Source organism: Schistocerca cancellata, chromosome 3 (genome assembly GCF_023864275.1).
Source record: "Schistocerca cancellata isolate TAMUIC-IGC-003103 chromosome 3, iqSchCanc2.1, whole genome shotgun sequence".
Classification (NCBI taxonomy): domain Eukaryota; kingdom Metazoa; phylum Arthropoda; class Insecta; order Orthoptera; family Acrididae; genus Schistocerca; species Schistocerca cancellata.
Window position 1 is genome coordinate 264,271,997 of NC_064628.1, and position 27,655 is coordinate 264,299,651.

Sequence of the window (27,655 nt, forward strand, 5' to 3'; positions counted from 1 at the left end):
TGGACCAGCGTTCGTGCTGGACGTGCAGACCGCGTGAGACGACGCTTCATCCAGTCCCAAACATGCTCAATGGGGGACAGATCCGGAGATCTTGCTGGCCAGGGTAGTTGACTTACACCTTCTAGAGCACGTTGGGTGGCACGGGATACATGCGGACGTGCATTGTCCTGTCGGAACAGCAAGTTCCCTTGCCGGTCTAGGAATGGTAGAACGATGGGTTCGATGACGGTTTGGATGTACCGTGCACTATTCAGTGTCCCCTCGACGATCACCAGTGGTGTACGGCCAGTGTAGGAGATCGCTCCCCACACCATGATGCCGGGTGTTGGCCCTGTGTGCCTCGGTCGTATGCAGTCCTGATTGTGGCGCTCACCTGCACGGCGCCAAACACGCATACGACCATCATTGGCACCAAGGCAGAAGCGACTCTCATCGCTGAAGACGACACGTCTCCATTCGTCCCTCCATTCACGCCTGTCGCGACACCACTGGAGGCGGGCTGCACGATGTTGGGGCGTGAGCGGAAGACGGCCTAACGGTGTGCGGGACCGTAGCCCAGCTTCATGGAGACGGTTGCGAATGGTCCTCGCCGATACCCCAGGAGCAACAGTGTCCCTAATTTGCTGGGAAGTGGCGGTGCGGTCCCCTACGGCACTGCGTAGGATCCTACGGTCTTGGCGTGCATCCGTGCGTCGCTGTGGTCCGGTCCCAGGTCGACGGGCACGTGCACCTTCCGCCGACCACTGGCGACAACATCGATGTACTGTGGAGACCTCACGCCCCACGTGTTGAGCAATTCGGCGGTACGTCCACCCGGCCTCCCGCATGCCCACTATACGCCCTCGCTCAAAGTCCGTCAACTGCACATACGGTTCACGTCCACGCTGTCGCGGCATGCTACCAGTGTTAAAGACTGCGATGGAGCTCCGTATGCCACGGCAAACTGGCTGACACTGACGGCGGCGGTGCACAAATGCTGCGCAGCTAGCGCCATTCGACGGCCAACACCGCGGTTCCTGGTGTGTCCGCTGCGCCGTGCGTGTGATCATTGCTTGTACAGCCCTCTCGCAGTGTCCGGAGCAAGTATGGTGGGTCTGACACACCGGTGTCAATATGTTCTTTTTTCCATTTCCAGGAGTGTATATTGTACTATATCGAAGCAGTTCTTTCTATGTATAGCCCACGTTTCATCGAGCTATGTTATTTGTCAGTTACGTATTACGCCAAAGTTGCTTTTAATTCTTAAGTTTTGCATACCAGAGTAAATGATGATCAGCGGAATTTCCCTGACTTACCTATCGCAACATCAGAGATCAACATATAAAGGATGTAACTGAGATTCCTTTACAGACTTTGAAGACAGGTTCCTTACAGCAAAACAAGAAAAAAATGTGTACTAAACGCACATTTTAAGGGCTGTGAGCATTTTTTACATTTTCGACACCGTGAAACAAATTTCTTCTACTGCAAGCTCTTTGCTTTCCATATCCAGTAAACAAGGGCATTAATATGCATACCTTAAGAGCTAAGAGATACGTTTCAAAATATCGAAGACTAACAAGTGTTTTGGCGTGAGGAACCTTTACTCAGAGTCTGTAAAGGAATTTTAATTTGCTGTTCATATTATAAGCAGTCATCAACTCCAGTTCAAAGGCGCATAAAGAAAATAAAAAAAAACAGCCAAAACAAACAGAAGAAACCGACGAGAATTGGAAGGCAACGATGGTTGCTAACAAGAAAGACAAAAATATATACCAGAGAAGTGAATGAGAAGAAGACACAGTAAAATTGTAAAATCATTTCCACGATAAATAGTAATGATGAGGAAAGAGCACTTTTACATTCACATGGTAAATTATTTTGTAAATATGGCTCTCCGCTCCATTTATGGCATAGTTCAGCAACATTAACCCAATTTTCAACACAATTCTTCTTTTGCGGAGCATCTAAAAGATAGTGGGCACGCCGAACCAATAAAAGGCAGTTGACTTTGCACTAAAAACGTGGATTAAAGAAGTAAAGAAATGGCGGTACAGCATTAGTGATCACGTGAGTACATACCTGAAACCAACACACATACGACTTTCGACCCATTTACACCCAGTGAAGTTCGATGTATTGGACAGTGAAGTGAGACAGGAAGTTAATGATATCACGCATACCATGTACGAAAAACAGAAGGCTAAAATTAGTAAACTATTCAGTAGTAAATAACTTTCAAAACCAAGTGAAAGGTTAAAGTTTGAAGATCTTGAAACTAAATTTCCTGGTTGAAAAACGACCAGCGAAGAACTCAATGTACTGGGAAAAGGCTTAAAATATATTCCACCACAAAAGGTGTCCGAAAAAACAACTGGAAATAATAAAAATAGACCTAGAATGTGCATTAGGTGATGACATCTCAATAAACACCTCGTAGCTCATGAACTGGAAATATGTAATTATAGAGCCTAACCAGCTAAAGAACAAAAAGTATCAATTAATTTCAAGAAGAAAATGAATGACAATCATGTTATAGCAATCCGATCAAACAAAGGAAATGCTTCCAGAATGAGATTTTCACTCTGCAGCGGAGTGTGCACTGATATGAAACTACCTGGCAGATTAAAACTGTGTGCCGGACCGAGACTCGAACTCGGGACCTTTTTCTTTCGCAGGCAAGTCCTCTACCAGCTGAGCTACCCAAGCACGACTCACGTCCCGTCCTCAGAGCTTTACTTCTGCCAGTACTTCGTCTCCTACCTTACAAACTCTACAGAAGCTCTCCTGCGAACCTGTGTCTCAGTTCTTTAGAGTTTCTGGCCATGGAATACTCAATATAGCCTCTACTTTCTCGGGTAATGGCAGTGATCCCTTTGATGAAATCCGAAGGTCTAAAAAGGTAACCTCTGTCTGGCCAAAAGCATACTTTGAGGAGTTCAACATTTACTCCGTATTCGTCAAAGCGTTAAATACCTCAATCAAGTGCTGTTTGTGTCCTTCTTGGGTCTCTGAAAAGAGAGTACACCATCGAGATATGCAAAACAACACTGAAAGCCTTGCAAAATGGAATCTACAAATCTTTGCCATGTCTGAGCAGCATTTCTCAATCCGAACGTCATAAACAGGCTTTCGAATAGTCCAAATGGCGTTATAATGACCGTTTTCGGAATGTCTCTTTCGGAAACAGGAATCTGTGTATATGCCTTTGCGCAATCTAATACGCTAAGCAACTTTTTTTCCACATAATGTGTAATTGTAATCTTTCAAGAGGGTACCAATCCGGTATTGTCCTAGCATTCAAGGCTCGGTAACCACAACAAGGACACCATGCACCGTTCTTTTTTGGCACTAAATGGAGGGGTGACGACCAAGGCCCACTAGACGGGTGAATGACACCTTCCTTCGTCATTGTATTTCTCCTTGGCAATAGCGTATCGGTCAGGAGCAAGACGTCTGGGTCTACACGAAATCGGAGGGCCTGCGGTAGTATTGATATAATGTACAGTGTTGTGACTTACCTTTTGTGGGACTCCAGGAGGCCGAGAATTGTTCTAGAATACGGTATACTCATCGCTCTTTGACTGGATCAATTTGGCGTCGTATACTGCCAAGCTACGTCGGAATCCATCGGCAGATAGTCCCGTGACGTTGTCTATTAGGCGGGCTTTGGCAACGTCCGGCAGCAGTCGATGATGCGCTAAGAAATCGGCTCCAATTGTAGGCTCGGTTACGTCCGCCACGGTGAAATTCCACTTCAAGGCGCGACGTAATCCCAGGTCTGACTCGATGTGCTGCATTCCGTACGTCACGATGGTTGAATTATTAGCCACGGAAAGGCAAAACGAAGTGGCTGGCCGATACTTGTGTAACTGGGTCCGTGGCAAAATACTCAAGTCGGAACCTGTGTCCACCAAAAACTTGTGCGCTGTCTTGCGTTCTGTGATAAAGAGACGCAAGGACAGCGACCGACAGTGATTACTTCTGCCTGTCGCTTACAACTGAGAAAGGTACACGGCGAAGTACACTTGTGCGTCTGACCTCCGAATTTCCTGTAGTACCAACACATGTCTGCCCGGGTTGATATCTTCGACCGTGGCGGAGTTCGCCGAGGAACGACTTCTAGATCTTCTGCGGAATCGTCCTCTAGTGTACCTGTCGGAGAGTAGTTCGCCCATCTGCTTACTGAGCGCGTCGACCTTGTTCACGAAACTGTCGTAATCCGCCCGCGTTACCACCGAGGTGCTATTACACTCCGTCGTAATTTCAGGGCAGGAGGTCGGTACGTTGGCATCTTGAATTCGATCCGCCACGTCCCCAACGGCATCTAGCGACATGTCCGTTTGCGATGCTATAATGGCCTTCACCTGTGCCGGTAGACGGCTGCTCCACGAAGTGCGTAGTAATGTATCAGGCACCGTAAGCGCGTCAACCTTTCTTCTCAAATGACGGAGGTACTGCGATGGTTTTCTGTCGTCGACATCCTCTTATGTGAAAATCAGCCGCACTCGTTCTTCCTATGAAGCAGACACTCTCCGTATTAATTCATTCTTTATTTTCGCGTATGGTTCCGTGTTCGGAGGTGAAGTTATAATATCTTGAACCTCAGCTATGTAGAGGTGGCTCAGAGGAAACTCTCTTCCATCTGTGCAAATCATAATGCTGGGTTGTGGGGCCAAAACGGCGGTAGCCGCACGGCCAGTCTTGATATGGTTGGTGGGTCCGTCCCCGCACCAATTTCTGATTAAGTTCGGTGCTAGCCATTTCTGCTGCTCATTTATTCTCTCTCTAGCTGGGATCACGTCGGGGTCATCACTGTCGCAAGTTGTGTGTGTTACACTTGCGACCTCGTTATCGTGTTCTTGTCCGCGGCGAGAATAAGATACGAGCGACGTATAATTCTCTTCAACACTTTATTTAGGCGAGAAGTTTATTTTAAGCTCACATAACAGCAGGAAAAACGTCATGAAACATTTCCAGCGTAACGAATAATACCAGCTTTTTGGTAACTCAGTGAGGTAAACAGTAACAGTTACAGGAATATTAAAAAAGCCAAAGCAAATTATTAAATTCATGGAGCGCGCATTGCAGCACGGAGAAAGCGTCTCATAGCGCTCCTGACGGTCAGCGTGCGAACTTGGTTCACATGCGCCGGCCGATCAGCTGACATCTGTTTCGGCTGACGCCCGACGTCGCTACAAAACCTACCATCATAGATATTGTAATGCCTGTCAGTTATCAACACCCAGTGACTCATAAACATGCTGTCTTTCACTGAATGATACACCGCCTAATATCAATCCCCATGAGTGAAAACAGCTTCCAAATGGACTTTAAAGAAATCAAACAAATAGCATCAAACAATAGCTACCCTCCTCCCTTAATGGCTACATAATGCATAAAAAGCAGAAACAACAGATGTAATTTCTTCTTTACACTGTTCTTGACCCACCACCTCAAGAACGAAATAAATGGTCCACAATTCCATATTCGGGAAAAGCCTCACTGGATGTAGCCAAGAAGCTTAAATCCAGGAACGCAGAAACATTCTTCATGTGTACAACACTGTTGATCACTTTTTGCCCAATGGTAAAGACAGCACTCCAGCTTTGGAAAAGAGTGGAATATATAAAATAACTTGTAACTGTGGCAAATTATATATAGGTCAGTTTGGTAGGGCAATGTGTATCCTCTTGAAGGAACACCACAGAAGTTGAAAAGTTAGAAAAGGAGACTCTACTTTTGCAGATCACTTTCTCAAAGAAGGCCATAGCTATAAGGTGAAACATAAAGTATTACACCACATCTATAGAGGAAGGAAGATGAATTGTCTTGGAATAATAGAAAGTAATAACATATGTCTTTCAGCACAAGCTTAGTACTGAATGGCCAGATACAGTTCCCTTATTCACCACTTCTAACTGCAAATACTGCTCATAATTCCATCCAGGCCTTGTTGTAAATGACCCCTCTTACTCACATTGCTCTATTTTCCTTTTTTCAGTTACTATAATTTCTCTTCTTATGTTAAAATGTTTTGTATAATTACAGCTGCTTCGCTGCTTATTATCACTTTTATATCTTATGTCTTTGAAATTTGGGACTCATTAAATACAAGATTATTTTGTTCAGCTGCTTCTTTCGAATACGTCACCAAAGTTTATTGTTCAATTTATTTTATTCTATGAACAGTTGTAATCTGTATATAGTTCATTAATTAATGTCACATATTTTATCTTAGTTAAATAATCTTACAACACATTTTCAGTGAAATAATCCTCTTACTCTATTCCTAAGTCTAAAATTAACATTTTTCATCTCTGGAAATGGAGATACTCCGTAGATGCACTATTTACAATCTTTGATCCAACATAATTTCACTGCACCATATACTTATCTTTGTACCTGATGCTGGCGTGACACCCGAAAACCGGTTTGTGATATAGCTAATATAATAAGTGTTGTAGAACATTACATCAGTGTTGTACGTGTTTTCACTCATAATGAACAAATTATTCTAGCAAGAACCGACGGCAGAATCAATCAGTGCAAAAGATATTTTACAGTTCCTTCAGTTGGCAACTAAAGGCAGAAAGTCTACTAAAGGTATTCAAAATATCAAAAAATTTTTGGAGCATACAGAAGACTTGAGTCTCAATGAGGAACCTGTCACTAAGAACAACATTTTTTTATGAGCTATGATGACAGCTTTACAAAAATGTCACTAGCCGGTTCCTCTAAAGCTAAATAATCAGCAGCTAGATTGCCGCTTGTCAGCCGACACTATGAACTCGTGTTTACTTCTTTGATTTTCAACTTCGTATTTGTTTTAATTACTTTTAAGGCCCTCCCCCATGAACCATGGACCTTGCCGTTGGTGGAGAGGCTTGCGTGCCTCAGCGATACAGATGGCCGTACCGTAGGTGCAACCACAACGGAGGGGTATCTGTTGAGAGGCCAGACAAACATGTGGTTCCTGAAGAGGGGCAGCAGCCTTTTCAGTAGTTGCAGGGGCAACAGTCTGGATGATTGACTGATCTGGCCTTGTAACATTAACCAAAACGGCCTTGCTGTGCTGGTACTGCGAACGGCTGAAAGCAAGGGGAAACTACAGCCGTAATTTTTCCCGAGGACATGCAGCCCTACTGTATGATTAAATGATGATGGCGTCCTCTTGGGTAAAATATTCCGGAGGTAAAATAGTCCCCCATTCGGATCTCCGGGCGGGGACTACTCAGGAGGACGTCGTTATCAGGAGAAAGAAAACTGGCGTTCTACGGATCGGAGCGTGGAATGTCAAATTTAAAAAGGGAAATGGATAGGTTAAAGTTAGATATAGTGGGAATTAGTGACGTTCGGTGGCAGGAGGAACAAGACTTTTGGTCAGGTGATTACAGGGTTATAAATACAAAATCAAATAGGGGTAATGCAGGAGTAGGTTTAATAATGAATAAAAAAATAGGAGTGCGGGTTAGCTACTACAAACAGCATAGTGAATGCATTATTGTGGCCAAGATAGACACAAAGCCCATGCCTACTACAGTAGTACAAGTTTATATGCCAACTACCTCTGCAGATGATGAAGAAATAGATGAAATGTATGACGAGATAAAAGAAATTATTCAGGTAGTGAAGGGAGACGAAAATTTAATAGTCATGGGTGACTGGAATTCGTCAGTAGGAAAAGGGAGAGAAGGAAACACAGTAGGTGAATATGGATTGGGGGGGAAGGAATGAAAGAGGAAGCCGCCTTGTAGAATTTTGCACAGAGCATAACTTAATCATAGCCAACACTTGGTTCAAGAATCATAAAAGAAGGTTGTATACCTGGAAGAATCCTGGAGATACTAAAAGGTATCAGATAGATTATATAATGGTAAGACAGAGATTTAGGAACCAGGTTTTAAATTGTAAGACATTTCCTGGGGCAGATGTGGATTCTGACCACAATCTATTGGTTATGAACTGCAGATTGAAACTGAAGAAACTGCAAAAAGGTGGGAATTTAAGGAGATGGGACCTGGATAAACTGAAAGAACCAGAGGTTGTACAGAGTTTCAGGGAGAGCATAAGGGAACAATTGACAGGAATGGGGGAAAGAAATACAGTAGAAGAAGAATGGGTAGCTCTGAGGGATGAAGTAGTGAAGGCAGCAGAGGATCAAGTAGGTAAAAAGACGAGGGCTAATAGAAATCCTTGGGTAACAGAAGAAATATTGAATTTAATTGATGAAAGGAGAAAATATAAAAATGCAGTAAATGAAGCAGGCAAAAAGGAATACAAACGTCTCAAAAATGATATCGACAGGAAGTGCAAAATGGCTAAGCAGGGATGGCTAGAGGACAAATGTAAGGATGTAGAGGCTTGTCTCACTAGGGGTAAGATAGATACTGCCTACAGGAAAATTAAAGAGACCTTTGGAGATAAGAGAACCACTTGTATGAATGTCAAGAGCTCAGATGGCAACCCAGTTCTAAGCAAAGAAGGGAAGGCAGAAAGGTGGAAGGAGTATATAGAGGGTTTATACAAGGGCGATGTACTTGAGGACAATATTATGGAAATGGAAGAGGATGTAGATGAAGACGAAATGGGAGATAAGATACTGCGTGAAGAGTTTGACAGAGCACTGAAAGGCCTGAGTCGAAACAAGGCCTCGGGAGTAGACAACATTCCATTTGAACTACTGATGGCCTCGGGAGAGCCAGTCATGACAAAACTCTACCATCTGGTGAGCACGATGTATGAGACAGGCGAAATACCCTCAGACTTCAAGAAGAATATAATAATTCCAATCCCAAAGAAAGCAGGTGTTGACAGATGTGAAAATTACCGAACTATCAGTTTAATAAGTCACAGCTGCCAAATACTAACGCGAATTCTTTACAGACGAATGGAAAAACTGGTAGAAGCCGACCTCGGGGAAGATCAGTTTGGATTCCGTAGAAATGTTGGAACACGTGAGGCAATACTGACCTTACGACTTATCTTAGAAGAAAGATTAAGGAAAGGCAAACCTACGTTTCTAGCATTTGTAGACTTAGAGAAAGCTTTTGACAATGTTAACTGGAATACTCTCTTTCAAATTCTGAAGGTGGCAGGGGTAAAATACAGGGAGCGAAAGGCTATGTTGGAACACGTGAGGCAGTACTGACCTTACGACTTATCTTAGAAGAAAGATTAAGGAAAGGCAAACCTACGTTTCTAGCATTTGTAGACTTAGAGAAAGCTTTTGACAATGTTAACTGGAATACTCTCTTTCAAATTCTGAAGGTGGCAGGGGTAAAATACAGGGAGCGAAAGGCTATTTACAATTTATACATAAAGCAGATGGCAGTTATAAGAGTCGAGGGACATGAAAGGGAAGCAGTGGTTGTGAAGGGAGTGAGACAGGGTTGTAGCCTCTCCCCGATGTTATTCAATCTGTATATTGAGCAAGCAGTAAAGGAGTAGGTATTAAAATCCATGGAGAATAAATAAAAACTTTGAGGTTCGCCGATGACATTGTAATTCTGTCAGAGACAGCAAAGGACTTGGAAGAGCAGTTGAACGGAATGGACAGTGTCTTGAAAGGAGGATATAAGATGAACATCAACAAAAGCAAAACGAAGATAATGGAATGTAGTCAAATTAAGTCGGGTGATGCTGAGGGAATTAGATTAGGAAATGAGAAACTTAAAGTAGTAAAGGAGTTTTGCTATTTAGGGAGTAAAATAACCGATGATGGTCGAAGTAGAGAGGATATAAAATGTAGACTGGCAATGGCAAGGAAAGCGTTTCTGAAGAAGAGAAATTTGTTAACATCGAGTATAGATTTAAGTGTCAGGGAGTCGTTTCTGAAAGTATTTGTATGGAGTGTAGCCATGTATGGAAGTGAAACATGGACGATAACTAGTTTGGACAAGAAGAGAATAGAAGCTTTCGAAATGTGGTGCTACAGAAGAATGCTGAAGATAAGGTGGGTAGATCATGTAACTAATGAGGAGGTATTGAATAGGATTGGGGAGAAGAGAAGTTTGTGGCACAACTTGACTAGAAGAAGGGATCGGTTGGTAGGACATGTTTTGAGGCATCAAGGGATCACAAATTTAGCATTGGAGGGCAGTGTGGAGGGTAAAAATCGTAGGGGGAGACCAAGAGATGAATACACTAAGCAGATTCAGAAGGATGTAGGTTGCAGTAGGTACTGGGAGATGAAGAAGCTTGCACAGGATAGAGTAGCATGGAGAGCTGCATCAAACCAGTCTCAGGACTGAAGACCACAACAACAACAACAACTTTTAAGGCATTATTTAATAACTATTAACTTATTTAAACTATATACTTCTGGCACTATCTCGTACACTGGTTTTTAATTATCCTTCAATGTGCAAATGACGGCACTTGGAGCTTACAATCCGCTGTTCATTCACGCTAGAACAGGATACGGCTCGCTGTCTCACCCAACACGCTACATAGTGCAGTAGTTGTTTACTACGGGCCGATATGCCTGTTAACCGCAACTCTACCCACACACTGGTTTTCTCCATGATTTGGTGAGTGTGACTGCCTAATAATGCTCGGTTAGGTTCTTAGTGCCCATAGAAGCGGAAAGTCCGTTCTAGTAGTCATCCGTTTCAAAATGATTTTGTTAAAATAAATTATTTACCTTCTCAGGCTTCTTGTTTTATATTTGACGACTGTTGTTAGGCTCAATTCAGTGTTTACTTTTTGACTAGTGCAGTTTACATTGTCTAAGACAAGATCTTTTTATAAGTTATTTAAGTAAATAATTACTGAGTAGAGGTTGGCTAAGCTCGTGGTCACCACTTTGTGTAATACATACGTTACTATTAATTTTAAAAGACTTCTGAAGATGCACCACTAGCGCGAAACGCGTCAATTTTAAAATTAATACTTGCATAAGACATTGCCTTTTTATTTGAAAATTGGAAATATAAGTACATGCTGAACATTTATAAGATTTTTCTATTATTATTCTTATTATTGTTTATCATTAGTATTATTATTATTACTGTTACTATTAAGTATACCGATGTGAGTTAGTAATTCCAACCCACCATATTTTACACTTACAGTAATAGAAATTCTTCTGCAGAGAAGCTGTCTGTCAGACATTTTATCTCAATGGGTAAATGGTAAAAAAATTTAGTCTCAGCCCTTTGTACCCCCTTTTGTGCTAAAGACAGCATTAATGTGGAGTAATGAATATAATTTTTCCTTCTGGTATTTTAATTATGTACATCATTGTTCATTATGAACTGCAATGGATTATTTACAACAGACTTCATCGGGGAATAAATACACTGAGGAGCAGTAGACGGAGTGCCCAATTCCTTAAACAGATGCCTACAAAATGATCGCGGGTGAGGACCGCCTATTATTCTTACAACACGTTTTTTAGCAATGAACACTTTCTTTTCCTACACTTGAGCTACCCCAGACCATTATTGCATAAGACTTACGGAATGAAAATATGCAAAACCTGTCAGCTTACTGATTTGTCTCTCCCCATTTGCAATAATTCCAAGTGCAAATATGGCCTAATTAAGTTTTTTTAAGGATTTCCAAAATGTGTTTTTTTAGTTTAATATCTCATCAATATAAACACCTAAAAATTTAAAAGTTTCCATCCTATTTATTACGTTACGCTTATCATTGGTGTAGTACCGCTTCATGTGCAGAACTGAATATGTTGTGTTTTTTTTTTTTTTTTTTTTTTAATTGAGAGTCAGGCCATTCGCAGAAATGAGTCAGTGACACTTTAAGAGTTTGGTTTACCATTTCTTCTGTTGCTGTATGTATGCTTCGACTGGTTACAATACTGGTGCCATCCATCAAAAGAACTAATTTTGCTTGTTTTATGTTAAACAGAAGATCATTTACATATCTGAGGAACAATGGCAGACCTACATTGAGCCTTGGAGAAACCCATATGTGATTTCCCCCCAGTGAGAGGAATCTCTCCTGATTACATTGGTTAAATTGTTAAGTACCACTTTATGCATTCTTTTGGTTAGATGTGGCATAATCCATTGGTTGGCTGTACCATCAGTTCCATAACACCCCAGTTTATCTTGGAGGATATTGTGGTTCAACAAGACAAACGCATTAGATAGGCAAAGAAAATGCCAGCTGGTGTTATTTTGTTAATTAACGCTTGCAAAATTTGGTGAATGCTGCATAACGCTTGTACTCAGAGACGAAATCACTTCGAAACAGCTTCATCTGGTAACGCAAAGCGTTTTATGAGGACGAGTATCAACCCAAAAGAAAAATTAGGAAAATCTGTGGTAAGTTCTTATGGGACCAAACTCATCCTACGCGCCCGGGTTCGATTCCCGGCTGGGTCGGGGATTTTCTTCCCTCTGGGACTGGGTGTTGTATTGTCTTCATCATCATTTCATTCCCATCCGACGCGCATATCGCCCAATGTGACGTCGAATGCAATAAGACCTGCACCAAGGCGACCGGACCTGCCCCATAAGGGGCCATCCGGCCAATGACGCCAAACGCTCATTTTATGGGACCAAACTGCGGAGGTCATCGGTCCCTAAGCTTACGCAGTACTTAATCTAACTTAAACTAACGACAACACACACACGCATGCCCGAGGGAGGATTCGAACCTCCGACGGGGGGAGCCGCACGGCCCGTGACAAGGGGCCCAGACCGCGTGGCTACCCCGCGCGGCAACCCCAAAGATACCTATCTTTTTGGATGCTCCATACTTCACAAGAAAGCTGGTCTGTTTGTGGCAAGTTAAAACTGCATTCGAGTCCGGCAACAAATGGTCATGGCAGCGTATAATCCGCTAAGAGTAGCAAAACGTTTCAAAACTGGAACACATTTCATCGTCTTCTCGCATGATATTAGCAAAGGCTTGCTGCACCAAAGCCTAAAAGACAACATGAAAGTAACGCCCACGAAAGATACCTGGAGAAGTCTGAAACCATTTTGTCATATAAAGATGGTAATCTACACCAGAAAATTATGCTTCACAACAGACTGTGATATGAACTATACATACTACAATGCCGGAAAAAAATTCAACACCAACACGGAGTGACACCGGGGTGTTATATGTGCATACTGAGGGGCTCCAGTTTCAGTGTCACAATCATTGGCGATCAAATGGCGCTGAAGAAGCCCTACTGTGCGCCTCTGTTTTTGACTCTGCAGGCAGTAACTGTGGTAACTGTGATGAGTTTAGAAGTGAACAGTGTTTACAACAATCGTTCTAGGGTACAACCATGCCCCGCTATGTTACATTTGAAGCCATTTGAAGGGTGTCGCACTGCGGCCCCGTGTAGTTGCATGGACGTATCGAGGGACTGATGCAAATGGACACGGTGTATCGGTGGTGTATCCCTACTTTCGACAATGGTCCGTGGAGCATTCCCACACCCGTATACCAGGTTCCGGACGTCCGCGTAGTGCAGACGCAAGTCAAATTTGACGCGTTGTGTGAGCACCGATCGTCGATCGAGCATCATCCACGAAAGACATCCGGGCGCATGTTGCACGTTTTGTCTCACCAAGCTCAACTGGGAACCGTCTGCTTGCAGCCAAACTCTCAAGAGCGCCTCTCGACAGGCTATCACTGATACCACACACCGCCACGGCTGTTCTATTGTGAGAGTCGTCTGCAGAGTGGAATGGCGCGCTGTTGTCTTCCATGATTAGAGTAGGCGTATCCAAGTGATCGACGTATACGTCCACGGCATAAATCTGAAGTGGGGCCTATTTCGGAGTGCATTCGCCCACCACACACTGGTCCCACCCAAGGCTTTACGGCGTGGGGGACCATCAGATACAACTCGCTGTCAGATTTGATGTTTCTTTAGGGTAAACTAACCAGTACTCACTATATTACACATGGCGTTATCCGCATGCTACTGCCATTTCTTCGACAGGAATGTGATGCGCTTTTTCAGCAGGTTAATGCAGGTCACTATACGGCTGCTCTGACATATTGTGCTGTTCGTGACGTACAACAACTGTCCTAGTGAGCAAGACCGCCAGAACTCTCACCAATTGATCACTTACGAACACGATGAAGCGAGAACTTACTACTCATTCTACAGATCGTGCAAGAATCTCTAACTAATTGCGACAAAAGACACAAGACGCCCGGGACAGTCTATCGCCGGAAGCCATTCGGCACCTTATACTCTCATACAGCAGTCAGCTCTGCATAAAGCACTGGGGAAAACCATTTGTAATAGCGGCTGAAACATCGGAAAATGGTATGTACAACAATGCGGTCAACAGCCCAGAAGCATTTTGTTGACAATACCTATACGATCATTTGCATGCAAGAAACCACGCCTGCGTTGCCTCCAGGGGGGGACGGGGGTATTGTATGTACTGATGCTTCTGTTTGGACATCGTTTAGTGCTACAGGTGTGTTTTATTTGTTCTTAATTTGTTGTCATATAGTCCTACAATAATGATCTACCTTTCACTTCTCTTGTCGATAAAATTATCTTGTCCTTGAGGGCGTTACATTTTTTAGCGGCAGTACGTTGATAAGTGTGCGCTGTTAATCGCGACAATGATATTTCCCGATAATTAGCAGCGAAACTAACTGGATAGCATCAACTTCAGTTTCCTACCAGACAAAAAACTAATACTTTAAACAGAAAATAACTCAGTTGTTGAACATGAATGTGAATAGTATTCCACTTGCTCATCAAAGCACAGTAACATACTTCGCTAATAATCTGTTCCAAGGAGTGGAAGCGTGTTAGATGTAATTATGCTCTGCTACTGTCGACTACGAGTATAACAGATAAATTAATTGAGTATTGTTAAGATTACAATCACAAATTTAGACAACTACAATGTATTCATGAGAGCTCTTTGATTTTTGTGTTTGAGATGAATGTTTCACATATCTTGCACGATGGCATTCCTGATCACAAAAATTAATATAGGATATTTGCCTGGAAAGTAGGTGCTACAGAAATATTAAGAATCTGAACTCTTATTACTAGAGTCCTTTTGAAATCAAGAGTATGACAGTGATAAAATATATTGACAATGTAAGTAAATAGTAATAAGAGAATTGCAGACTTACCGTAAAAGTTGTTTTATTTCTGGAAAATTGAAATGGGCTTCGCACGCGAATTCATAATAAGGAAGCAACACTTCAGGCAGTTTCTCTGTGGGTGTTTTCGTGATTTCCACTACGAGATCTTTAAACTCTTCGTCCTCCGCTTGCGGATATGTAAATGACATATCGATCTGTGTGAGGTTTTGCGGTGGGTCCTGCAGAATAAATGTACGGTATGGATTATTTGAAACATGGAGTGGTTGAACAGTAAGTGTTATCACAGTAAACGTAGCGAGTGAAAGCAGTGATCAGAAAAAATAACGCAGAACTGCCCTTGAGTTTTTGAATTAGCTTGTCTGCTTGCTGCGTTCACAAGAACTGTGTACGCTGCCCACCATGTATAAGGCAGCAATGAGGAATCAGAGAGCAATGCTGGTCCACAAACATATCTAAAAATGAACTTTACATAGAGACAAATTATTCATTAAAACAATGAAATCAAATATGTTGAAATAGAAAACAATGTTCTCCAACCTAAGTTCATAAGAGAACCAAAATATTACAGTCAAACCCAAATTAAAAATATGTTCGTTCCAATTATAAGTACAATATGTCGTGTCTGCAGTTGTAGGAGATGGATTTGAGGTAGATCTTTTGTACTAAAAACAGAGAGGCAATTGCATGGGTAAAATTTAGACACTGTTATTTACAGATAGCCAAGCTGGCAAAGGCAAATACGAAACTTGTCTGTTCTATTTACAATTATTCGTCTATTTGAATACTGTCCTTGGTTCATTGACAAGTCGCTCCTAATAGCTGACGATCGTAGCATAAGCGTCGATAGTAGTGTCCCAAGGTTCGTCGTGTCTTCTGGCGGATTTCTGAGAGCATTGGTTTATAAAAAGGCGCACCAGGATACAATTTGCTTCGGTGAGAAAGTGGTCATTAGCGGCGGCGGCTGTTTGCACATGTAGTGCGCCCGCCACCCGTCCATGTTTCTGCAAGTGACGGAGCTTCCCGGGCGAATAGAACGCCCGCTGGCGGCCAACTTGGAGCTACGCAGCGTTCTGTGTAGTCAGCGTAAACGCTACCGATCGCTCACAATAGTCAAACAAAACGTTACATTTTTCAATGAAAAAATTGTACGTATTGTTCTACTCTTCACATAAAAAATATGAACGTCTGTGGGATGTCCCAGAAATGCTGAGACAAACTTCAAGGTGTTGTAGAGGACCGCCGAAGGTATACGCGCCGGCGCCCATTTCAATAACGTCATCCAACGTCGCTAACTTTCGGTTCAATGTACTTGGTTTTTCTGAAAGAGCCGTAACAATTAGACATGTGTGGCGAAACTGTGTCAGCGTCTGGGAGAAGACGTGGTGCAGTCAAACAGTCAAATGGGTTCCTGTCTTCAATTTCTTCCTCAAGACACCTCTACAGGCAATCGAATTTTGTTGCAACATTATCAGGACACCCTGTGTAGCGGAAATAAAGATTTTATATTTTTATGTGAAGAGTAGAACAATACGTACAATTCTGAGGTAAGCAGATGCGGATTCGCCCAACTGCACACAACACTGCCAGACCACCACTCCAAAGTCATCCGTTTATACACTACGTGATCAAAAACATTTGGACACCCCCAGAAACACACGTTTTTCATATTAAGTGCATTGTGCTGTCACCTACTGCCAGGTACTCCGTATCAGCGACCTCAGTAGCCATTAGACATCGTGAGAGAGCAGAATAGGGGGCTCCGCAGAACTCACGGACTTCGATCGTGGCAGGTGATGGGTGTCACTTGTGTCATACGTCTGTACGCGAGATTTCCACATTCCTAAACATCCCTAGGTCCACTCTTTCCGATGTGATAGTGAAGTGGAAAGTGGAGGGACACGTACAGCACAAAAGCGTACAAGCCGACCTCGTCAGTTGACTGACAGAGACCGCCGACAGTTGAAGAGGGTCGTAATGTGTAATTGGCAGACATCTAACCAGAGGCTAGAGGTGAGAAAACTTTGATTTTATGGTTGAGCGGCTGCTCATAAGTCACACACCACGCCGGTAAATGCCAAATGACGCCTCGCTTGGTGTAAGGAGCGTAAACATTGGACGATTGAATAGTGGAAAAACGTTGTGTGCAGTGACGAATCACGGTACACATTGTGGCGATCCGATGGCAGCGTGTGGGTATGACGAATGCCCGGTAAGCGTCATCTGCCAGCGTGTGTAGTGCCAACTGCAAAATTCGGAGGCGGTGGTGTTATGGTGTGGTCGTGTTTTTCATGTAGGGGGCTTGCACCCCTTGTTTTGCGTGGCACTATCACAGCACAGGCATACATTGATGTTATAAGCACCTTCTTGCTTCCCACTGTTTAAGAGCAATTCGGGGATGGCGGTTGCATCTTTCAACACGATACAGCACCTGTTCATAAGGCACGGCCTGTGGCGGAGTGATTAAACGACAGTAACATTCCTATAATGGACTGGCCTGCAAAGAGTCCTGACCTGAATCCTATAGAACACCTTTGGGATGTTTTGAAACGCCGACTTCGTGCCAGGCCTCACCGACCGACATCGATAGCTCTCCTCAGTACAGCACTCCGTGAAGAAAGGGCTGCCATTCCCCAAGAAACCTTCCAGCAGCTGATTGTACGTATGCTTTCGAGAGTGGAAGCTGTCGTCAAGGTTAAGGGCGGGTCAACACCACATTGAATTCCAGCATTACCGATGGAGGGGGCCACGAACTTGTAAGTCATTTTCAGCCAGGTGTCCGCATACTTTTGATTACATAGTGTACGAACTTCAGGCCGGCTGCCTGTGTGCTGTTCGCTCATTCAAGAATATTCGTCACTCGCCAAAAGACCAACTAATGGTGCTACATATGCAGATAGAGGTAGCCACTAACAGCCACCCCAGCTATGGATCTAACAGTATTTTTCTGCAACTCCTGGAAGTCGACGCACGCCGAAATATGGTCAGAAGACACGGCGAACGTCGAAAGGCTACCATCAACGCCTGAGCCACACTCATCAGTTACTAGAAGCGAATAGTCAGTGAACTGAGGACGGTATTAGTCAGATGAACAACTGAAAATGCAGCAGAGAAAGTTAAGTACATCAGTTATTCCATTTTACCGGCATGGTTGCATGTAATGGTTGTAAATAAAAGAGTGTGTATTTTAGCCTTGCAGCAGTATTGTTTTTATGTTTCTAGTAGAAAGGGCTACCTCATATCCACCTCCTGTAATCGCAGACAAAACAGGTATCACTGGCGGCAAGGATGGGATTGGCAGATATCTGGCGGCGTTTGAATTAATCCAATTAATGAGACACGAGTCGTACGCAAATTTTTTTATCATTGCTTTTGATGGTACTGGTCATGAGTTAGAGCTTCTCTTCAGTACTTTCAATGGTTTACATGAAAAGATTTCCTTCACAAAAGAACTTCAGAATGAAAAAGGTGAACTTAACTTCCTCGATTTAACAATTTCTATACAGGATAGTTCCTTCAATTCAATATCTTCCGTAAGGAAACGTATTCAGATAATGTCATCCCTGCTGACTCAACTCATCCAAAAGCTCATAAACCGGCGTTTTTTCATTCTGCCATTCACCGAATGGTATCTACTCCTTTATCACCTGCCGATCAACAAAAGGAATTGAATGTCATCAAAGCGATTGCGGCTAATAATGGGTACAATCAGAATATGATTGATTACTTGTTCAGTAAGAAAACTTCCCAAAACTGTGCGACTTTGAGCAACAACCTCCCCACTGATAGCAAAAAAGCTAAAAAATTTATTTCCATTCCTTTCTTGGGTAATATATCGTATAGGATTAAACGTCTTCTAAGGAAAAAATATAACTGTAACGTCTCCTTCTCTACAGATAACAGTTTAAAAAGAAATCTTGTACATTCAGTAGAGATTGCCAGCGATTGGTTTTCCAATTCAGGTGTTTACAAACTAACCTGTAATAACTGTCCTTCATATTATATTGGTCAAACAGGCAGAGCTGTAAAAACAATATTATAAAGAACACCTATTAGGTAAAAAAGGAGCGAATATACACAGCTCTACTTTTGCTGAACACCTCTTGATAGCCGGCCATACGCCTAAACAGTTAGAAGACACTGTTATCCTACACAGACAAGTCAAAGGGCGTAGACTAGATCTGTGGGAAGAGTTACAAATTTTTAAACATCTAGAGCTCAAAGACGGTAATATACTGAACGACCAGTTGAACCTTGCTTGTAGACAATTTTTCGAAGGCTTTAAACCTGTACTGTTTATGGTATAACATTAATGCTGGTAACCTCAGTGGTCTATTTTCTCAGGAAGCTATGATGCACTTTCAATGCTTTAAGCTCCCTATCCTTTACGTAATGTGGTTTTCTCACGATGTATGGCTGCCACTACATCGGCCCTTCTGTGATTTTGTCTGGCTCTAAAACGTTGGTTCCCTGCGAATGTGTATTAACTGGTTTGTGGACCAGGGTTCGTAATTCTGTCTTAAGAGCCATTATTGTCAATTTTAAAGTTCTGACACACATACCGTTTGTGGGCTTCACTAACATAATAATGTAATTTTTATATTTTGGCTGTATATGCCACTGTGCGTAACTCTTTCGGCGTAAGCGCCACCTGCCTTTTTGATGTATAACTACATTAATTGTACCAAGGCGCCCATACTGTTATAACGGGAGTGTTAAACGCTTTCCTTCTTTTTATTGTTACTTTATCTAAGGACGTTATTAATACTGATAATTTACACGTTGCTTTTGTACGCCAATTGGCACATGGTTCGCGCCATGAGCGCCACCTGCCCTGGCCGCAGAGTAACTATGCTGGCCGATTACACTCAGTCTGTTGTGAGCTCTGCAACATCCATGTACTAATTTATATTTACGTGACAAACCCTATTTCTAGGGCTATATTTTAATTTTGACAAATGGATCTATGCCGACATTTGTAAAAACGGCGATGGTACATTAGTCCATACTAATGTAAAATTGTAAGTACCAGTCGTCGTTCTCATATTTCTGTAATGCAAGAGCTCTCTAATTTGTGTTAAAATCTATTCTTGACTTAAGTTTCATACCTTTCTAATGTAAGCTATGATGTTTATTGTCCTTAGGCCACCTTCTGAAGAAGACAAATTTAAATTTGTTGAAATCTAGGTAAAGAACTCTTTATCCATTGCAACTTGTCGGCTGTTTATAATTTTATTATTTACTTTTTTTTGTGAGAAAGCTGTCAGCAGAAAGTAGTGTCAGTAACTGCTAATTTTCTTTCATAAGGCATAATAAGCGTTTAATTATTCTTTTTCTTTCAGACTGGAGCATCATACAAAATGCAGCTCTAGCAACATTTACATTGAACTCGTCATTCATTTTTCTTGCCGTGGTTTAGAGTAGAAACCTTTGGACTCTGTAGAAAATTGTTTCCTCAGAGACGCATACTTTGTCCTATGCTGAGCTAGTCAATAAATTAGACGAATAGGTGGCTGCTACTCTCTACAATTTTTTCTGAACATGTACTCAAGCTAAACAGCCCTATAAAGAATGTATAGCAGAATTTAAATGAATGAATAGAAAGTGAAAATTTAATTATACTTATGGAGTATCATTTCGGAACGAAATGCCTCTCAGTGCCATTGTCCAAAATATAGCAGACAATGGAGTGAGAGCAGAAATCTTAGAGCACCGCATTCCCTGTCTGAGTAACGTACTACAAGTGACTGAAGCTCAGAAGGTACAAGACACCGCGGAGTTGGGTTTCCATGCACTCGTAGTTGCCATTGTGAACGCTAAGATCATAACAGCAGAAAGGAAACGTCTTCAAAATTTTCAAAACTTCAACTGGATATGCGCATCGTTTACTGCAGATACGGAATTTTTTCACAGTCAATAAAGCGCATCTCACAATAAGTAAAATTCACCTCTTACATGTCTTGGACGTGTTCCCCTTCTGCTGTAAATAGTACAGGGCTTTTCGGATCATCAAGAGAAAACTGAGAATACAGGAACGACATTACACTGTTAGTGAGGTTATAAACTTCACATTGGATTCTTCGCAGAAGAAAGAAAAATTTAGTGTTGTTCTCATGAAAATAGAAGACTTCACAGATTATAGTACTTGGTGATCAAAATTCTACAAAAATTCTTGGCTTATTAACGATTATTATGGTAAAGGTGTTCCAAATGAGCAAAGGGTACACCACAGCTAGCTCAACGTAAGATAGACATAAATGGCCTGCGAGATAATAGCTTTTCTGCAACGGATTCTCAGGTAAATCTAGACCTTCCCACGGAGCCTGCCTACAGATCAAAACTACCCAAAAATATCTTAAAAACGGCTGATACCAAAAGAAATAAATTTTCATTCTTGAATAGAGGATGCAATTCTGGAATGGAATTTTGGCATATTGACAAAAAAGACAGATGAAACTGAAGAGACTGTTTTAAATCCATGAACTTTTTTTCAAGTAATAATGTTTAAAATGCACAATTTTAAAAATGGCTTTGAGACAGCAACCATACAAGAATATGATATGTATAGCACAGCCAACCAGTTGCAAAAGATTTCACTTTAACCTGGTTTCGACAACGACTGTGGGTGTTTTCATCACAAGTTTGCAAAATCATTAACACAGAGAAAATACAAGAATAGGTGGTTATTACAGGGTGAAAAGTATTTAAACCGACAAACTCTTGGACGTTGTAGGGCACATCAAAATAAATATTTTTCCCTAATGTCATTTTTCCCTATGAGGATTATTTAAACCGGTAGAGGAAGATTTCGCTGGCGGCAAATTAATTAAACCAACAAACACTTTTCCATTTTTTATGACCAAGAGACAACATATTAACACAGCCCAATTTCAATTACAGTAGATTTTCAAAAATGCCTCCATTGACACGTAAACAAAGGTTACACCGTCGGATCATGTTCTGTCTGACATGGGCAAAAACCCCGGGAGTGTCCTGAATTGTTCTTGCAGCTGCTACTATCCGGGCAACCAGATCCTCTTCTGATGCAACAGGGATTGCGTAAACAAGGTTGCTCATCTCTCACCACACAAAAAAGTCCAGAAGGGACATATCTGGGGATCGAGCAGGCCATGGTACAGGACCACCTCTGCCAATCCACGTTTCTGGGAACCGTTGGTCCAGGAATCGACGCACACGACGACTGAGATGTGCCGGCGCCCCGTCATGTTGGAACCACATGCGTTGTCTTGTAGGGAGCGGGACGTCTTCCAGCAATTCTGGCAACGCTCTGGCGAGAAAATTGTAATAGTGCCTGCCATTTAATGGCCTAGGTAGCAGATACGGCCCAATTAAATAGTCCCCAACAACACCGACCCAAGCATTAAGGAAGAACCGCACTTGATGAGCGCTAGTAACTGTGGCATGTGGATTATCCTCATTCCAAACATGCGAATTGTGCATGTTGAAGACTCCATCACGCCCGAACTTTGCTTCATCAGTAAACAACACAGTGGATAACCAACTGGTTCCAGGTTGTGGACACGCTGTAAGTGAAATGGACGTAACAATTGCTCTCGAAGGACTGTTCTTACATTCGTCTGATTCGTCCCATGTTACGTGCAATTGCACGAGTGCTGATTGAAGGATCCCGCTCCACAGCTTCCTCAAATTACAGCGTTCTTACCATGCGACGGCGTCCCTGTCCAGGTAATCTGCTAAATGACCCGGTCTCATGCAGACGTTGGTACACAGCAGCAAAGGTCGTATGATGCGGGATACGGCGATTGGGATATTGTTGTTGATAAACCCGCTGTGCAACTCGTCCGTTATGGTGTGCTACGTAGTACGCACCAACCATATCAGTGTACTCACTCCAGGTGTATCGCTCCATTAGTAAACAGAGACAATGAACTACTACACTGATGGACAGCAATTGCCTTCAACTGAAGAGCGTAATACGCGCTCTAACAACTGAAGATCGTAATACGGTCTCTAACAAATGAAGAGCTTAATACGGCCTCCACCGGTTTAAATAATCCTCATAGGAAAAAATGACATTAGGGGAAAATATTTGTTCTGATGTCCCCTAAAACCTCCCAGAGTTTGTCGGTATAAATACTTTTCACCCTGTATATCGAATAGATTTATGACGAGAGAGTATTTAAGAGCAAAATATTTTCGTCATATAAAATACTTTATCCCCCCATGAACCATGGACCTTGCCGTTGGTGGGGAGGCTTGCGTGCCTCAGCGATACAGATAGCCGTACCGTAGGTACAACCACAGCGGAGGGGTATCTGTTGAGAGGCCAGACAAACGTGTGGTTCCTGAAGAGGGGTAGCAGCCTTTTCAGTAGTTGCAAGGGCAACAGTCTGGATTATTGACTGATATGGCCTTGTAACAATAACCAAAACGGCCTTGCTGTGCTGGTACTGCGAACGGCTGAAAGCAAGGGGAAACTACAGCCGTAATTTTTCCCGAGGGCATGCAGCTTTACTGTATGATTAAATGATGATGGCGTCCTCTTGGGTAAAATATTCCGGAGGTAAAATAGTCCCCCATTCGGATCTCCGAGCGGGGACTACTCAAGAGGATGTCGTTATCAGGAAAAAGAAAACTGGCGTCCTACGGATCGGAGCGTGGAATGTCAGATCCCTTAATCGGACAGGTAGGTTAGAAAATTTAAAAATGGAAATGGATAGGTTAAAGTTAGATACAGTGGGAATTAGTGAAGTTCGATGGCAGGAGGAACAAGACTTCTGGTCAGGTGACTACAGGGTTATAAACACAAAGTCAAATGGGGGTAATGCAGGAGTAGGTTTAATAATGAATAGGAAAAAAGGAGTGCGGGTAAGCTACTACAAACAGAATAGTGAACGCATTATTGTGGCCAAGATAGATACGAAGCCCACACCTACTACAGTAGTACAAGTTCATATGCCAACTAGCTCTGCAGATGACGAAGAAATTGAAGAAATGTATGATGAAATAAAAGAAATTATCCAGATAGTGAAGGGAGACGAAAATTTAATAGTCATGGGTGACTGGAATTCGAGTGTAGGAAAAGGGAGAGAAGGAAACGTAGTAGGTGAATATGCATTGGGGCTAAGAAATGAAAGAGGAAGCCGCCTGGTAGAATTTTGCACAAAGCACAACTTAATCATAGCTAACACTTGGTTTAAGAATCATGATAGAAGGTTGTATACATTTAAGAACCATGGAGATACTAAAAGGTATCAGATAGATTATATAATGGTAAGACAGAGATTTAGGAACCAGGTTTTAAATTGTAAGACAGTTCCAGGGGCAGATGTGGACTCTGACCACAATCTATTGGTTATGACCTGTAGATTAAAACTAAAGAAACAGCAAAAAGGTGGGAATTTAAGGAGATGGGACCTGGATAAACTGACTAAACCAGAGGTTGTACAGAGTTTCAGGGAGAGCATAAGGGAACAACTGACAGGAATGGGGGAAAGAAATACAGTAGAAGAAGAATGGGTAGCTTTGAGGGATGAAGTAGTGAAGGCAGCAGAGGATCAAGTAGGTAAAAAGACGAGGGCTAGTAATAATCCTTGGGTAACAGAAGAAATATTGAATTTAATTGATGAAAGGAGAAAATATAAAAATGCAGTAAATGAAGCAGGCAAAAAGGAATACAAGCGTCTCAAAAATGAGATCGACAGGAAGTGCAAAATGGCTAAGCAGGGATGGCTAGAGGACAAATGTAAGGATGTAGAGGCTTATCTCACTAGGGGTAAGATAGATACTGCCTACAGGAAAATTAAAGAGACCTTTGGGGACAAGAGAAACACTTGTATGAACATCAAGAGCTCAGATGGAAACCCAGTTCTTAGCAAAGAAGGGAAAGCAGAAAGGTGGAAGGAGTATATAGAGTGTCTATACAAGGGCGATGTACTTGAGGACAATATTATGGAAATGGAAGAGGATGTAGATGAAGATGAAATGGGAGATACGATACTGCGTGAAGAGTTTGACAGAGCACTGAAAGACCTGAGTCGAAACAAAGCCCTCGGAGTAGACAACATTCCATTAGAACTACTGACGGCCTTGGGAGAGCCAGTCCTGACAAAACTCTACCATCTGGTGAGCAAGATGTATGAAACAGGCGAAATACCCTCAGACTTCAAGAAGAACATAATAATTCCAATCCCAAAGAAAGCAGGATGGAAAAACTAGTAGAAGCCGACCTCGGGGAAGATCAGTTTGGATTCCGTAGAAATACTGGAACACGTGAGGCAATACTGACCTTACGACTTATCTTAGAAGAAAGATTAATACGTTTCTAGCATTTGTAGACTTAGAGAAAGCTTTTGAAAATGTTGACTGGAATACTCTCTTTCAAATTCTAAAGGTGGCAGGCGTAAAATACAGGGAGCGAAAGGCTATTTACAATTTGTACAGAAACCAGATTGCAGTTATAAGAGTCGAGGGACATGAAAGGGAAGCAGTGGTTGGGAAGGATGTAAGACAGGGTTGTAGCCTCTCCCCGATGTTATTCAATCTGTATATTGAGCAAGCAGTAAAGGAAACAAAAGAAAAATTCGGAGTAGGTATTAAAATCCATGGAAAAGAAATAAAAACTTTGAGGTTCGCCGATGACATTGTAATTCTGTCAGAGACAGCAAAGGACTTGGAAGAGCAGTTGAACGGAATGAGTGGTGTCTTGAAGGGAGGATATAAGATGAATATCAACAAAAGCAAAACGAGGATAATGGAATGTAGTCGAATTAAGTCGGGTGATGTTGAAGGTATTAGATTAGGAAATGAGACATTTAAAGTAGTAAAGGAGTTTTGCTATTTGGGGAGCAAAATAACTGATGATGGTCGAAGTAGAGAGGATATAAAATGTAGACTGGCAATGGCAAGGAAAGCGTTTCTGAAGAAGAGAAATTTGTTAACATCGAGTATAGATTTAAGTGTCAGGAAGTCATTTCTGAAAGTATTTGTATGGAGTGTAGCGATGTATGGAAGTGAAACATGGACGGTTAATAGTTTGCACAAGAAGAGAATAGAAGCTTTCGAAATGTGGTGCTACAGAAGAAAGCTGAAGATTAGATGGGTAGATCAAATAACTAATGAGGAAGTATTGAATAGGATTGGGGAGAAGAGAAGTTTGTGGGACAACTTGACCAGAAGAAGGGATCGGTTGATAGGACATGTTCTGAGGCATCAAGGGATCACCAATTTAGTATTGGAGGGCAGCGTGGAGGGTAAAAATCGTAGGGGGAGACCAAGAGATGAATACACTAAGCAGATTCAGAAGGATGTAGGTTGCAGTAGGTACTGGGAGATGAAGAAGCTTGCACAGGATAGAGTAGCATGGACAGCTGCATCAAACCAGTCTCGGGACTGAAGACCACAACAACAACAACAACAAAATACTTTATAAGAAGATAGTATTTAAACCACATAAAATTACTGGTGTGGGAACTGACGTCAAGTTGATACTTGTCAGTAAAATTGTAGCTACATGGCGTACTGCACTATACCCCGCTAAGGGCTCTAAGATAAATCAGTTACTAGAAGGGGCATGCCACTCCGAGGCTCACAGTCAGAAGCTGCCACAACGTGGACACGAAACAAGTCACGCCATGTATTAACAATCGAAGACATCAGCTGCTTAACTTACAAAATATTTTAAATAGCATATAAGTGTTCATCTCACAAGTCAGTAGCCAGTATTATGCAAATTGAAATTTATGCAGGATAATACAACAGAAATTATTCTATTCAGTTGCCACGAAAACGATTGCAATGTAATAAATGAAAAAGAGGGAGGAAGACGATATTTTAGCGTCTATTCTGAAGTAAAGGAGTCGCTTCCAGGCGTTTCTAAGTAAAGGCTTTATCGAACTGAACAAAATTTTATTATGTAGCAGCAACTGTTCATTCGTTAAGAGAAACGTGTTTGAAAATTTGAAATTTTTCAAGGTCCGAAGCCTTTCTTCTCTGTGCGTAAGATACTGACGTCATGAACTCCTTTAAGCTTATGGTCTGTAATTAATAAACGTAATTAATAAATGATCATCAAAGGACAAGTTACATATATTTGTACCTTTTTTCTAAGAGATGTTTTTTATATCTAACAGCAATTTCTCGTTATAATTATTCTATATAATAGGCTGGCCATGTGTCAGAGCGAATGTTTTAGTTACCTGAGTTTTGCAAAGGAGAATGTAGCGGTTTCAAATCATGAATAAGATTACTTTTTAACCAATTATTAGTACAAAATGTTACTTCACAGTCATATTAGTTTTGGAGAACTCGCTGAATGCTCCTAAGATACAGGCCTTAAAAACGGTATAGAACACTTTTTTTCTTTTTATTACGTTCGTTATTAGGAGAAATGCCGAGAGTGCTGATTCTGTTATTGGTTTTATTTTTTTAAATATAATCCGCTATGATTGGTTCGTATGCATTATTTACTGCAGTATTTTTAATCAAATTAATCACAGCATCGAGGTTTTCATCAGATAGAGTAGAAGAAACAGCTGTATGGATGGAATAATGGAAAAAGGCTTTTTTGTGAGAGTGAGGATGTGTTGAACAGGACGGAATTATTTGATCAGTGGTGGTTTTTTTACGAAAAATATGGAAAGAAATT

At 41.9% G+C, this 27,655-nt stretch overlaps 1 protein-coding gene across 1 annotated transcript in view; it reads right to left on the minus strand.

Annotated features, from left to right (window-relative positions):
* Positions 1–27,655, minus strand: part of LOC126174914 (UDP-glucosyltransferase 2-like) — a 127,810-nt gene that overhangs the window by 40,468 nt on the left and 59,687 nt on the right. The window contains exon 3 of the mRNA XM_049921351.1: positions 15,058–15,248. Within this exon, the coding sequence (XP_049777308.1) occupies positions 15,058–15,248 (191 nt within the window). The remainder of the gene's footprint in view (positions 1–15,057; positions 15,249–27,655) is intronic.